The 15821-nt window shown below is 40.2% G+C and overlaps 2 protein-coding genes across 2 annotated transcripts; both read left to right on the top strand.

Annotated features, from left to right (window-relative positions):
• Window positions 1–3884: 3884 nt before the first annotated feature.
• Window positions 3885–4499, top strand: LOC148697120 (uncharacterized). The gene has a single exon (XM_088693456.1). It carries the CDS (start codon window positions 3885–3887, stop codon window positions 4497–4499), a length of 615 nt encoding a protein of 204 aa, XP_088549582.1.
• A 7463-nt stretch (window positions 4500–11962) lies between these two features.
• Window positions 11963–14339, top strand: LOC137725620 (DNA-directed RNA polymerase subunit 10-like protein). Its single transcript, XM_068464373.2, has 4 exons — window positions 11963–12137; window positions 12267–12325; window positions 13830–13924; window positions 14062–14339. The coding sequence occupies exons 1-4, from the start codon at window positions 12102–12104 to the stop codon at window positions 14085–14087; spliced, it is 216 nt and encodes a 71-aa protein (XP_068320474.1). The 5' UTR covers window positions 11963–12101; the 3' UTR covers window positions 14088–14339.
• Window positions 14340–15821: the final 1482 nt, after the last annotated feature.

Here is a 15821-nt window from a genome sequence, read left to right as displayed (position 1 = left end):
TTGTACTCGACGCCACGAGAGCGTTGACGAGAGTTAGGGCCGAATTGGGTTCGTAGCGAAAATGTTAGTAAGGAATAAGTGAAGTTTGGGTTGGTTTATTTTTAGTTGGACTCAATTGTTTGAGCCCTAAACATTGTAGCCCATCTAGGGCTTGAGACCCTTTTATTTCTAACCTATCCCGTGACATACACATGTGCCAAACCCTTCCCCATCTCCTTCTTTCTCGAACCTTTTTTCTCATCCTTACAACCGTAGACCAATTGTGCAGAAAACCCTCCAAACCTCATGGATCGACCTTTCTAAGACCATCATCACTCTTCTCTTGACTTCACAAGACTGGTGGTACGAATGGTTTGAAGAAAGGACGTCGAGAACTCGAGAACTCGATAGCTCCGGTGGGATAGAAGTTACTTCGACGTGATCATTGAGATTTTTCAAGGTTTTAAGGTCCAACAAGGGTCTTAACCAATTTATTGGGACCCTAGGTTAGTTTTGAATTGACTTGGATGTCGGAATAGGCTAGTTTGTAGAGTTGCAGACCTTGCCGGAATTTTGAAGGATTTTCCGACTACTTTTCATCTGTTTTAGGACTTCAAATAGGTAAGGTTATGTTCTCCTTGTTGAGAGCTTCAAGTTCATATAATATTGGTGGAATTTGGTTGAAAAATGAATGAGAAAATGAAGTTTTAAAATTTTTCAGATTCTGGCATTGCAGACGGCGGTCGGCGGTGGTTCCATGCAAGTCACCGGAAAATGAAGGGGAATATTCCGTCAACCTTGACGGAATATACTCACGGCATCAGGTAATTTTAACGGAATATTCCCTAACGTCGTTAGGGATTCTGTCAGCGTGCTAGGCACGTGTATGTGCGTGTGGTCGTGCCTTGGGCAGCGTGTGAGACACCAGAAATATTTTCTAAAAATATGGGGATGCTCGTGGTGTTAAGTTGGCCACGATGGTATATTCAAACACCTCAATTGAGCAACATATGAGAAGTTATTACACAGTTTCGGTTATGTGCTTAAAATTAACGTTAAATTAGTTGTTTCACATACAGATGAGACGTTTCTGGAGGACGTGCGTAGCCAGGCGAGACTCGGGGGTGACGACCTTGCTACATACTAGTGAGTGGGCTTTTGGTTTTCTATATATACGTGTATATATATGTTTTCCATTTTTCCAGGAATGGTTTTAAATGGATTTACGTTTTTAAATGCCATGTCAATTGCATTACATTTTAGTATATGCATTAGTATAGATATGAATATTATTGCATGATGCTGCGAACACCCAGGTAAGCTTCAGGTGAGTGCATATTGATGATAGTAATTGCAGTGTGTAATGTTATGTTTAGATGCATTTACTGTTCATTATCCAGCACCTCGGTGTTAGTGCTCCGCCCGAGGCCAGGGTCTACCCTTCATGTGATTGTTCACCTCCCGCACCACACGCTCACCTTGGATCCAAGACAGGTGCCAGCCTGTCGTACAGACCACTTTAGGTGGTTCCAACTCGTAGGTGACTTGAAATACTTTGCACATCCTTCACGTGATCGTAGCACTTGAGCGTATCTATTTACACCCAGCCTGTCGTGCAGACCACATTAGGTGGTTCCGACTCGTGTGCAGGAATTGGTATATGAGCTATAGGCTCAGCCATACAGGTCACGTTAGGTGACTCCGGCTAACATATTAGTTTACATTGAATTATTTCACATGGTTTACTTATTTCATTGCTGAGATACTTGACATGGCATATACTTGGTTTTCACTAGTCCTGAGCATGATTTCTATATACGTATGTATTACTAATTTTTGGGAAATTATACGGGTTTTACGGTGAGGGGTTATTATTTTTGGAAAGAGAAATGGTTTTAAAAAGCTTTGTTTTTGCCCACTCATGTTTTCTGTTTTACGCCCCTCCAAGTTCTAGTTAGTCATTCATGTTGGTGGCTTACGAGGACTCTACAACAGTTCTGACAGACTTCAATTAATGTAGGAACTTTATTTCATAACCTGTGTAATTAATACTTGGCTTGCTTGATTGCACTTAGGTTACCTATGCTCTGAATATGTGTATTTACACTTTAAATACCTTCACTCGCACTTATATATTTGTCTAGTGTAAGTTAGCTAGTTTGGTTTTTGTTCAACCACATTTACATTATACTATCACTTCCGCATTGTGCACATGGCCACGTGACGGCCAACATGCCTTGATTTCGGTTGGGGTGTGTCAGTTTGGTATCAAAGCCAGGTTTGGCAGTCCTGTATATTTTGTGGGTATTCTACTCATTTTGAATGTCTTATGTCAGAACCATGCCGCCACGTAGAGAGCCACATACTTCATCTGAGTCTAATTTTCCAGATATTACCTAACTTGGTGAAGCCATAATTAATGCCATTCAGTCCACACTTCGCCCTCCCTAGAGAACTCCCTTGGAGACTGTATATAACTTAAAGTTGAATAATTTTGTTGGTACTGAAGAGCCCAAGGGAGCTGAGCGTTGGCTCAATCATGTCGAGAAAATCTATCGGGTGATGCAGCGACAAAAGAATTTCCCTGAGGATAGATGGGTCGAGATGACTACTTGGTTTTTGGGTGAGGAGGCTGCATCCTAGTAGAGACAGGAATCTTTTTAGTTGTCACCAGAAGAAGTTGCAGATTGTGAGGTTTTTAAGCATCTATTCCATAAGAGATTTGTACCTCCAGAGTATTTGGATCGTAAGAAGGAAGAATTCTCGTGTTTGAAACAAGGCAAAATGTCAGCTAATGAGTAGTATAGAAAGTTTACTAATTTGTCCCAATATTGTCCAGAGATTGCTGAAAATCCTGCTGGAATGCTTCAACGATTTAAGTGGGGTACTAGAAAGAAGTGGCGTTCTATGGCTACTACGACTTCCTACTCTACATATCAGGAGTTTTATGAAGTTTTACTTCGAGTTGAAGACTCTGAGAATGCTCTAGATGGTAGTGAAGAGGAAGAAGAAAAAGATAATAACCAGAAGAAAAATAATAATAAAGATAAAGGACAATCATCACAGAGACCTCGCAAGACGCAGTGTTTTAAAAGAAGTGGTACTAGTTCTGGTTCTTCTAGTAGGGGCTCGAGTTCCACTGCGCTGCGAAGGCACGGCTGTTCAGGAGGTTCTCACTTCTAGAGACAAAGAGATTTTAGTGGTTCTGGTGGTCCATTCTATCGTAGATGTAATAATCAACATTTTGGGGATTGTAAACAAGGCAACAAATGATGTTTTGTTTGTGGTCAGATGGGACACCGAGCTAATCAGTGCCCTCAGAGCCAGCATAAGCCCCAACCACCTGCCTTGCCACTACTAGTTCCTATTCAGCAAGTGCTAGGGCCTAGTGGTTATATCCCGACGGGTTATGAGGGCGCATATCATTATCAGGAATATATAGCCCCATATTCTGGAGGACCGTATCAGTACTCACACGATTTGTATCACCAGGGTGGTTACGCTCAATACCCAGGAGGTTACACGCCATATCCACCATATCCAGGTGGTAGATCACAGTGGTATCCAGGAAGGCAGTCCCAGAACATTAAGGTTGCTTCTAGCAGTGCATGAGGCAGCCTAATCAGCCTGGTCAGGACGTGGTTTGCAGGGACGTGGAAATCAAGCTAACAGAGGTCATGGAGGACGGCAGCAGCCATAGGGCCATGTTCACCGCATTATTCTGCATGATGCGCAGAGTAATCCTGATTTTATTATTATGGGTACGTTGAATATTCTTGGCCATTTTGCTAGAGTATGAATTAATTCTGGTGCCACTCACTTTGTTATTTCTCATATGTTTACTCAGAAGACGAAACCCTACCCTTTACCTCTTGGTTATGAATTAGAGTTTTTTATGCCTAGGGATGAGACATGTTAGCTGGGCATATCAAGGATGTCCTGTTCTGGTGGAGGACATTGTTATGCCAACTAATCTAGTTCCATTAGATATTGTTGATTTCGATGTTATTCCGGGCATGGATTGGTTACATTACAATCATGCCAAATTGGATTGTTACGAGAAGACAATCGCTTTCCATCGGCCGGGCTTGCCTGTGGTTACCTTTGTGGGTGTGCGTAGTGGACTGAAACACGGCGTTATTTCTGCCGTGAAAGCTAGACGGCTATTGAGGAAAGGTTGTCAGGGTTATTTGGCTCACGTGGTATTGAATGAGGATACTTCTATCCGTGTGGAGGGTGTTCGGGTAGTTAGGCACTTCTCTGATGTTTTCCCTGATGATTTACTTGGATTACCACTAGATAGAGAAATAGAGTTCACTATTGATTTACTTCCAACTACAGATCCTATTTCCTTAACTCCTTATCGAATGGCTCCTGCTGAGTTGGGGGAATTGAAAACACAGTTGCAGGAATTGGTTGATAAGGGTTTCATTCAGCCTAGTACTTCACCTTGGGGAGCTCCAGTTTTATTTGTACGAAAGAATGACAGGACTTTAAGGCTGTGTATCGATTATCGATAGCTGTATCGGGTAACGGTTAAAAACCGTTATCCGTTGCCACGTATAGATGATTTATTTGATCAACTTCGAGGTACATGCATGTTCTCCAAAATTGATTTGAGGTCTGGTATTATCAATCAAAGATTAGAAGTGAAGATTTCCCTAAGACGGCTTTTAGGACTCGATATGGTCATTAGGAATTCCTCGTCATGCCATTCGGGTTAACAAATGCAACTGCAGCTTTTATGGATTTGATGAATCGAGTATTTAAGCCATACCTCGACAAGTTCGTTATTGTCTTTATTGATGATATTTTGGTGTATTCTAAGTCTAAGGCAGAGTATACTCGAGATCTCATTCTAGTTTTGAAGAAATTGAGGGAACATCAAGTATATGCTAAGTTTAGTAAATGCCAGTTTTGGTTAGATCAAGTGGCATTTTTAGGGCACGTAATATCAGCTCAGGGTATTCAGGTGGACCCACAAAAAATAGCTACAGTTGAAAATTGGAAGCAGCCACTAACCGTCATCAAGGTACCGAGTTTTCTCGGGTTGCCAGGTTATTACCGACGGTTTGTTAAAGATTTTTCAACCATAGCTTTACCACTGACGAGGTTGACTAGAAAAGATGTTAAATTTGAGTGGGATGATGATTGTGAGCGGAGCTTCCAGCAGCTAAATTATTATCTCACTCATGCACCTGTTTTGGCACTTCCAAACGATTGTGGTAATTTTGAGATTTATATTAATGCTTCCTTACATGACTTAGGCTGCGTATTAATGCAACATGGTTGGGTGATTGCATATGCTTCGCAATAGTTGAAGCCACACAAGATGAATTACCCTACCTATGTTCTTGAGCTAGCAGCCATTATTTTCGCCCTGAAAATTTGGAGGCATTATCTTTACTAATTAATAAAACACTCATTGTCAACCAAAATCCTATGAAATTACCAGTTTAACCCTCTAATTAAAACAGAACATGAATAAGAAATATGGGATATAAATGTAATTTCACACAACCAAATTTTACTTTTTTTCACAGATCATAAAAGCCTTAAGTATATTTTCACCCCTGAAGGATTTTAACCTTCAACAGCAGAGGTGGATAAAACTACTCAGTAATTATGATTGCATAATTGAGTATCACACTGGTTGTGTGAACACAGTGGTAGACGCACTTAGCAGAAAATCATGTGCCAGACTTAATGTTTTGCATGCTAGCCACATTCCTCTCCTCACAGAATTGAGCTCCACTAGAGTGAATTAGGGGTAGAAGGTCAAGAAGAAGCTTTACTTGCTAGTTTCTAGGTCAGACCGATTTTGATAAATCGCGTGCTTGAAGCTCAAGCAGAGGATCTAGAGTCTCAGGAATTATCAGAGGCAGTGTTATGAGGGAAAAAGAAAGATCTCGAAATCCGGGAATCTAATGGCATGCTTATGCAAGGAAGTTGGATGTACGTGCCGAATATTGCAGAACTAAAGAAAGATGTACTCGATGAGGCGTATATATCGGCCTATGCGATGCATCCTGGAAGTACCAAGATGTATCACACTAATCGACCTTTCTACTACTGGCCTGGCATGAAAATAAAGATTGCTGAATATGTGAGTCGATGTGTAATTTGTCAGCAAGTCAAAGCTGAGAAGAAGAAGCCTTTTGGATTAATGCAGCCACTTCCCGTCCCCCAGGTGGAAATGGGAAAATATTACCATGGATTTCATGTACATGTTTCCTCGTACGTGAAATGGTTATGATGGCATCTAGGTGATAATGGATCGGCTTACTAAGTCAACACACTTTATACTAGTTCGAGAGAACTATTCTTTAAGCCGATTAGCTGAGCTATATATATATATATATATATAAGAGATTGTTAAGTACCATGGGGTTCCAATTAGTATTATTTCTGATCGGGATCCTAGGTTTACTTTTAAGTTTTAGGTGGCTTTCCAAGAAGCTTTTAGTTCAAGATTACTTTATAGTACGACGTACCATCCACAGACAGACGGACAATCTGTGAGAACTATCCAGACACTAGAAGATATGCTGAGATCTTCGGTACTGCAGTTTGGCGATGCTTGGCATAAGCGTTTGGATTTGATGGAGTTTGCCTACAATAATAGTTACCATTCTAGTATCGGTATGTCACCTTTCAAGGCACTTTATGGTAAATCCTGTCGTACTCCTCTATGTTGGTCAGAAGTTGGTGAAAGGGTGTTAGTAGGCCCTGAAATTGTTGATGAGACTACGCAAAATATTGAAGTAATTAAAGCTAACCTGAAAGCGGCCCAAGATCGACTGAAAAGCCTTACTGATAAACACGCCACTGATAAGGTGTGTAAAGTTGGAGATTGGGTATTGCTGAAGCTATCTTCATGGAAGGACGTAGTACGGTAAGTCCTCACTACATTGGACCGTACCAGATCACCGAGCGAGTCAGTGAAGTCGCCTACAGACTTGAGTTACCTCCAGAACTATCAAGAGTGCACGACGTTTTTCATGTCTCTATGCTTCATCATTATGTCTTTAATCCATCACACATGATACCTCCTCATCCATTAGAAATTAATCCAGAATTGACATACGACGAGGAGCTAGTGATGATTTTAGACTAGAAGAATAAGGTTTTTAAGAACAAGACTATTCGCACGGTGAAAGTTTTGTGGAGGAACCATTCAGTGGAGGAAGCCACTTGAGAGACGGAGGATCGTATGCAAGATTTATATCCACGCCTATTTTATGGATATTAATATGTCGTTATGCTAGTGTACAGAAATTTCAAGGACGAAATTTTCTTAAAAGGGGTAGGTTGTGACGACCCATCTCGAATAAATATATATTTTCACCCCAAATGTGTGAAAATGACGATTATGCCCTCGTTGGCTTAGTGACGTGGATGTACATATATAGTTTTAAATTATTTTTCCTGCTAATGTGATCAAATTGTACTTGATGCCAAGAGAGTGTTGACGCGAGTTAGGGCCAAATCGGGTTCGTAGCGAAAATGTTACTAAGGAATAAGTGAAATTTGGGTTGGTTTCTTTTGAGTTGGACTCAATTGTTTGAGCCCTAAACATTGTAGCCCAACTAGGGCTTGAGACCCTTTTATTTCTGACATATCCTATGACATACACACACATACACACGTGCCAAACCCTTCCCCTTCTCCTTCTTTCTCGAACCCTCTCTTTCGTTCGTTCAACCGTAGACCAATTGTGCAGAAAATCCTCCAAACCTCACAGATCGACCTTTCTAAGACCATCATCACTCTTCTCTTGACTTCACAAGACTGGTGGTATCATTGGTTTAAAGAAATGACGTCGAGAACCCGAGAACTCGCTAGCTCCGGTGGGGTAGAAGTTACTCTGACGTGATCGTTGAGATTTTCAAGGTTTTAAGGTCCAAAAAAGGTCCTAACCAACTATATTGGGACCCTAGGTTAGTTTTGAAGTGACTTGGACATCGGAATAAGCTAGTTCGCAAAGTTGCAGACCTTGTCAGAATTTCGAAGGATTTTCCGACTACTTTTCGTCAGTTTTAGGACTTCAAATAGGTAAGGTTATGTTCTCCTTGTTGAGAGCTTCAAGTCCGTATAAGATTTGTGGAATTTGATTGAAAAATGAATGAGAAAATGAAGTTTTAAATTTTTCCAGAATCTGATGTTGCAAACGACAACTGGCGACGGTTCCCGATGAGTCACTGGAGAAGGAAGGGGAATATTCTGTTAACCTTGACGGAATATATTGACGGCGTCAGGTAATTTTAATGGAATATTCCCTAATGCCATTAGGGATTCCGTCAGCGTGCCAGACACATGTCTACGCGTGTGACCGTGCCTTGGCCAGCTCGTGAGACACCAGAAATTTTTTCTAAAAATATAGGGATGCTCTTGGTGTTGAGTTGGCCACGATGGTATATTCAAACACCCCAATGGAGCAACATATGAGAAGTTATTACACGGTTTTGGTTATATGCTTAAAATTAACGTTAAATTAGTTGTTTCGCATATAGATGAGACGTTTCCGGAGGATGAGAGTAACCAGGCAAGACTCGAGGGTTACGACCCTGCTACATACCAGTGAGTAGGCTTTTGGTTTTCTATATATACGTATATATATGTTTTCCATTTTCCCAAGAATTGTTTTAAATGGATTTATGTTTTTAAATGCCATGTCAATTGCATTACATTTTAGTATATGCATTAGTATAGATATGCATATTATTGCATGACACTGCAGACGCCTAGGTAAGCTTCAGGTGAGTGCATATTGATGATAGTAATTGCAGTGTGTATGGTTATGTTTAGATGCATTTAGGCCTCGTTTGGCACACCGTATAAGACACCGGATTGTACTATATAATATGAAATAGGTGTTTGGTGAGTTTTGGACTAAATAAGCACCGGATTATTAATCCGACCCCACCATTTTTTATACCCCTTACGCCCGCTTGCTTATCCCGTCCAATACCTTGGTATTATTTAGTCGGGTTCATGAACTTCACGCTAAAGCAAAAATAACTGCTCCAACCATCTTGCCATCTGCTTCTACACATGAATTCCTTCTCAACTAAGGTATTCCTTCTTTCCCTCTTTCTCCATCCCTACCTCTGATTAGCATCAAGCAGATTTTGAACGGAAAACCAGAGGTGGCAGATCGAATCCAAGTCACGCCGTTCCCGTTGTGAAGAGACATTATTTGAGTTTTTCGTTTAATTGTTATTTGATTTTGATGATGTTCGGTGATTAAACTCAAAACTGGAAAAAGATTTCATCTGGGTTTTGGTTTCAATGGATTAAAAACTCAAAACTGGGTTTTTTTATTTTACCTGCGTTTTTGGTTGCAGTGACTCCCTTGAAAAGCATGGACATGGACTTTTTGCTTGCTGGGTGAGCAAGCTCCGATCAATAATTTGGAGATTTGCTTCTGGAAATTTGATTGGTTGGCGGATGAAAGAAAAGGAAGACGATGATGGTGACGAAAGAATTGATGGTTTTTTTTTTTTTTTTTTTTTTTTTTTTTTTTGGATTGTGAAATTTTATTTTTAAAAACAAATTTGTAATTTTTTTTTTTTGAATTATCAATTTAAAAATATTATTAACAAGTACCAAACATAAAAAAAGTACCAAACACAGTATAAATAATACAGTTATTAGTCCGACATTCACCAAACGACCGACTAATTTAGTCTGTACTATCCGATGACTATTTATCCTATCCGACTGAAATAGTCAGTATAGTCTGAGCTGCCAAACGAGGCCTTAGTGCTCATTATCCTGCACCCCGGTGTTAGTACTCCGCCCGAGGCCAAGGCCTAGCCTTCACATGATCGTTCACGTCTCGCACCACACGCTCACCTTAGATCCAAGGCAGGTGCCAGCCTATCGTACATACCACATTAGGTGGTTTCCACTTGTAGGTGACTTGCGATACTTCGCACAGCCTTCACGTAATCATAGCACTTGAGCGTATCTATTTACACCCAGCCTGTCGTACATACCACATTAGGTGGTTCCGACTCGTGTGCAGGAATTGGTAGATGAGCTATAGGCTCAGCCGTACAGGTCACATTAGTTGACTCTGGCTAACACATCAGTTTACATTGAATTATTTCACTTGGCTTACTTATTTCATTGCTGAGATACTTGACAAGGCATATATTTGGTTTCCACTACTCTTGAGCATGATTTCTACATACGTATGTATTACTATTTTTTGGGAAATTATAGGGGTTTTACGGTGAGGGGTTACTATTTTTGGAAAGAGAAATGGTTTTAAAAAGCTTTGTTTTTGCCCACTCACGTTTTCTGTTTTGCACCCCTTCAGGTTCTAGTTAGTCGTTCGTGTTGGTGGCTTATGAGGATTCTACGGCGGTTTTGACGGACTTCAATTAATGTAGGAACTTTATTTCATAAAGTATAATTAATACTTAGCCTGCTGGACTGCACTTAGGTTACCTATGCTCTAAATATGTGTATTTTAACTTTAAATACCTTCATTCGCACTTATATATTTTTCTAGTGTAAGTTAGCTAGTTTGATTTTTGTTAGCCCACATTTACATAATACTATCACTTCCGCATTGCGCACATGGCTACGTCACCCTCACGTGACGCCCAGCATGCCTTGATTTCGATCGGGGTGTGTCAATGTCTGTATATGTATATATGCATGAAGAAAAGATGAATGGAGAATATATTTTTATCTACTTTTTTTGTTCGAAGTTTGGCTGTGACATCCCACATCGCCTAGGGGAGTGATCCTTATATGTATATTCACATCTCTACCTAGCACGAGGCATTTTGGGAGCTCGCTGGCTTCGGGTTCCATGGGAACTCGGAAGTTAAGCAACTAACGAGCGAGAGTACTTCCAGGATGGGTGACCCATCAGGAAGTTCTCGTGTGAGTTCCCAAAAATAAAACCGTGAGGGCGTGGTCGGTGCCCAAAGCAGACACTATCGTGCTACGATGGAGTCGGGCCTGGGAAGTGGTCCCTCCCGGGCCAGGATGTGACAATTGGTATCAGAGCCTAACCCTGGTCGCGTGTGTGCCAACGAGGATATCGGGCCCCTAAGGGGGGTGGATTGTGACATCCCACATCACCCAGGGGAATGATCCTTATATGTATATTCCCATCTCTACCTAGCACGAGGCCTTTTGGGAGTTCACTGGCTTCGGGTTCCATGGGAACTCCGAAGTTAAGCAAGTAGCGCGCGAGAGCACTCCCAGGATGGGTGACCCATCGAGAAGTTCTCGTGTGAGTTCCCAAAAACAAAACCGTGAAGGCGTGGTCAGGGCCCAAAGCGGACAATATTGTGCTACGGTGGAGTCGGGCCCGGGAAGCCGTCCCGCCCGGGCCGGGATGTGACATTGGCTTCCTTCGAGGATGTGGCGGTGCGGTAGGTTGCTTTATGCTGCTTGAGATTAGGATTTTTTGTTATTTGTTTTTGCTGCCTATGACCTAAGTTTGTATGGGTCTCCCGTTGTATCTTAGGTGGAAGCTATCATTTTGCTTAGGTCTTTTGCTTTATATGTTGTTGTTTAGTTGGCTCCTTTTGGGCCCTTTTTTTTTTTTTTTTTTTTTTTTTTCTGTTGTTGTGCTTGTATTTAGGTTATGAGATGCCTTTTGGTCTCTATCTTCCTTGTACTAGTTTTTACAATGAAAGTAATGTTTTTTTGGACAAGTTAATGGAAGTAATTTGCTGTCACTTAATACTACGATCTAGTGATATTCATCTTCACTTATAAGCGAGAGGTCTAAGGTTCGATTTTAGCCAAAGTCGAAATTGAATCACATTATTACTAGCATATTGTGAGGCTAAGCCACTCATTCTCACTTAGTGTCGATAATATTGTTAAAAAAAATGAAAGTAATTTGTTTTGGAAAAAAAAAAAAAAATTCAACTTTTTAATTTCTGGGTTGAAACTTGAAACTTGAGAAGGGAAACTTAATAACAATAGCCCACCTGTAAAAGCCTATTATATCAACCAAAAACCCTAAACCTCTCGCGCACCCGCACTCAGGCACTCTCTCCTCCCCTTCTCTGTGTCTCTCTTTCCCCCGTGGTTGTCGAAGACTGAGAAACATTCGGACACGCGAAGCAGAGTTAGGGTAAATCAAAATGATCATCCCAGTGCGCTGTTTCACCTGCGGCAAGGTACCCCCAACTCGCCCTTAACCTAACCCTAGGCCTAGGGTTTTCTGTTCCTCTAATTTCATTCAGCGTTTCGATAGGGTTGAATTTGGGGATGATTGAATAATTGGTGGTTTATATGTTTAATTTTAGGTTATCGGAAACAAGTGGGATACGTATCTCGACCTGCTGCAGGCCGATTACACTGAAGGGTGAGTTGGTCAATTTTCAGGTGTTTTCCTCCGATTTTTAAAATTCAATAATATCAAAGATTCTTACTTTGTTTGTGGTAATGGTGGAGAACGTGCATAAAGTTTACGGTCGTTCCATGTTGTGAATTGCACAATATAATGTCAAAAACCAGTTCTGTAATGCCTGGCATAAGCATAACCTAGGATTTAATTGGGTTGATTATGAGGGGCTTATGATGATATGTATGTTGTACGATTGGCGGAAAAAGACATTCTAAAATAAGCTTAATAATGACATGGATACGAGGTTTTTCGATGACCAATGCTAGTTTTTCAGTTCTTAGTAATCAGTTGGGTGTAGTTTATAGATCCTTGAATGGTGCATTACCTGTTTCCATTATTTTTATTATTGCATCTGCGTGCATAATAAAGTAGGCCCTATAATGACAAGGATAAGAGGTTTTTCAACGAGCAATGCTCATTTTTCAGTTTTGATTGAGTAATCAGTCGTGTAGTTTATAGATCCTTGAACGGTGCTGTTTCCCTTATTTTTACTGTTTCATCTGTGTGCATAATAAAATAGGCCTTGTAATGACATGGATATTGGATAAGAGGTTTCCCGATGGGCAATGCTCATTTTTCAGTTTTGACAGACTAATTAGTTGGGTGTAGTTTATCGATCCTTGAGTGGTGCATTATCTGTTCCCATTATTTTTCCTGTTGCATCTGTGTGCATAATAAAGTAGGCCTTGTTATGACATGGATAAGAGGTTTCTCGACGGGAAATGCTCATTTTTCAGTTTTGACAGACTAATCAGTTGGGTGTAGTTTATAGATCCTTGAACAGTGTGTAAACTGTTTCCAATATTTTTACTGTTGCATCTGCGTGGGTAATAAAATAGGCCTTGTAATGACATGGATAAGAGGTTTCTCGACAGGCCATGCTCATTTTTCAGTTTTGACAGACTAATCAGTTAAGTGTAGTTTATTGATCCTTGAATGGTGCATATCTGTTTCCAACAATTTTACCGTTGCATCTGCATGCATAATAAAATAGGCTTTATAATGACATGGATAAGAGGCTTCTAGATGAGGAGCAGTGCTCGTTTTTCAGTTTTACAGAGTAATCAGTTGGGTGTAATTTATAAATCTTTGAACGGTGAATCTGTTTCCGTTATTTGTACTGTTGCATCTGCATGCATAATAAAATAGGCTTTTAAATGACATGGGTACGAGGTTTCTCGATGGGCAGTGCTCATTTTTCAGTTTTTACAGAGTAATCATTTGGGTGTAGTTTATAGATTCTTGAATGATGCATAATATGTTTCCAATATTTTTTCTTTTGAATCTGTGTGCATACAGATATGTGTACATATTGGAGTTTAACGTGCAGACAAATAGCTATGAGTAATTTTAAAAGTGTACTCTTCCCTGGTTGTAGACAGCCAGGCTGAAGTGTAGGAATAAAGCTATCAGTTTGTCCTGGAAGAAAATTTACTTACTGGTTTGAATCTTCTGGATACAGAGATGCACTTGATGCATTGGGTCTGGTCCGCTACTGTTGCCGGCGTATGCTTATGACTCACGTTGATCTTATCGAGAAGCTTCTCAACTACAATAGTAATCTCTCACGCACACTCTCTCCCTCTCTATCTCTCTCTCCCTCCCTCCCTCTCTCTCTGCACATGCACAAAATCTACTACAAAGGTGTCCAATAAATTCATGTACTGACACAGTGACACTACGTTTTGTTACAGCTTTGGAGAAGTCTGACGCCAGTTGAGGAAGCTTGGTGTAACAAGTGCCAGATGCTCGTTTGATGTGACCTTTGTCGTGTCTTTGTGTGGTAAATGTTCCGTGCTGTTTTGTCTGGATCATGATCGATCCTTATTACCATACTTGGAAACTTGGAATGGCTAATAGGATTATCTCTATGTAGGGAGATACTTATGCATGCACTTGAGGTGTTTATGTTGCTGCACTAGTTTATGAACTTATTAAATAGAATGAAAGACTGAATGCTTCTAACAAACAATAGTGTTATTGTTAGCATTGCTTGATCTAAAATGATTATGGTATGCGTACATTTGTCTTGCTATAACTTTGTTGTGGTTTTTTCGTCATGCTACTATAGATGCAGGATTTCTATGTTTAGGTTCCAGGAACATGATTTGAATTGCTCTTAGTCACAGGGGATAGGTTTTAGAAAAATGGTGGAATGTTGGGGAAAGAAACAGGCCAGGAACACGGTTGTACCTGATATCTTGTTGTTTTTCTCCACCTCCTTGATTCATTCTCTCCTTAACTCATTCTCTCCTTCTCATTCTTAGAAAGGATGAGGTGTCACTAGGGCATTAGGTGTTGACACCGAGAAACAGTTCTCGTGTTTATTCTTCTCTCCTTTTTCAATGCTCTTTTGGCTACGTGATATATGTTTTCTTCTGAGAAATTTAAATGTTCTTTTTGCGATTTCTTACCTGTTAGAATTACAGTTATCGTTACTGGCACACCGGAATGGTCATCTAGTATTCGCGCTCTCATATTTTTTTACACCAGGTAGAGCAGGATTAGTTTGAAGTGCAGATAGCAGCTTCCTACGTTATTCGATTTTTTTTCTTGTGGCTGAATATATCGAAATCATCATAAGTAAATTTAACTCCCAACTCTGACCGACCTTAGATTTGAGTGAATCCTTTAAACTATAAATCATTAATTATGCTGTGTTTTTATGTTTGTCTTTCTTTCTGTGTTTTGAAACTCTCCCAGTTTTCGGATGAACAACTTCCATTTGGTTGCAACTTACATTGTCAGTGGCAGTGTTAGGATTTCAATTAACACGGTTACAAAGGCAACCATTGTCATTAGAAATTAGATTAGTACTAATCTATTCCAAACGAGGACCATATTTGTCGTAGGATAGTTAATTATAGAATTGTAAGCAGGTGGATTAGTCACTTAATTAAGCCATGAAGGTGATGGTATGTATGCTATTGAATGATCTGGTTGATAACGTTTCATGATTTACCCCAATCACATTTTGGTTGTTTGCACCGGGCGGGTTGTATTGACGAAACATCTTTCATATAGGGTGGTGATATCAACGTGCCTCTTTTTATCTTCCCCAAAGTTCTAATTTTAGGCTGTCAAATCAAATAAATTGGAATTGAAGGGGATCATATGACAAAAATTAACAGCACAAATTAGTGTGTAGATAGCATCACCCGTCATATTTTACTTACTGACATGTAAGAGAAGTTGGGGGCATTATGGCTATTCCATGTTGCTACAATTATGGTTTTTTATGTCAATTGGTTTGGCTTGTTCATTCAATGTCTCAATGATACTGAACTTCAGAAAATGCATCTCCCTGACATGCTTATTTGTAAGGAAATTATGGGAACGAGGGTCATCACTTTTCAACTCGAATTATGGTTAAGCTCGTGAAGAATAAACTTGCATGGCGGAAGTTATAGTTTAACCGTTAAAAGGATCACAAATGGTCACTCACTCACTGATA

Source organism: Pyrus communis, chromosome 5, assembly GCF_041283825.1.
Source record: "Pyrus communis isolate YQ-2024b chromosome 5, ASM4128382v1, whole genome shotgun sequence".
In the NCBI taxonomy this organism is placed as follows: domain Eukaryota; kingdom Viridiplantae; phylum Streptophyta; class Magnoliopsida; order Rosales; family Rosaceae; genus Pyrus; species Pyrus communis.
The sequence above is the reverse complement of the archived record's forward strand: the minus strand, read 5'-3'. Positions and strand labels throughout refer to the sequence as shown.

Coding starts and splice junctions, on each gene's coding strand:
- LOC148697120 (XM_088693456.1), top strand. CDS start 3,885: ATGAGACATGTTAGCTGGGCATATCAAGGATGTCCTGTTCTGGTGGAG.
- LOC137725620 (XM_068464373.2), top strand. CDS start 12,102: ATGATCATCCCAGTGCGCTGTTTCACCTGCGGCAAG. Junction 12,138..12,266: donor GCTGTTTCACCTGCGGCAAG/GTACCCCCAACT, acceptor GTTTAATTTTAG/GTTATCGGAAACAAGTGGGA. Junction 13,925..14,061: donor GAAGCTTCTCAACTACAATA/GTAATCTCTCAC, acceptor GTTTTGTTACAG/CTTTGGAGAAGTCTGACGCC.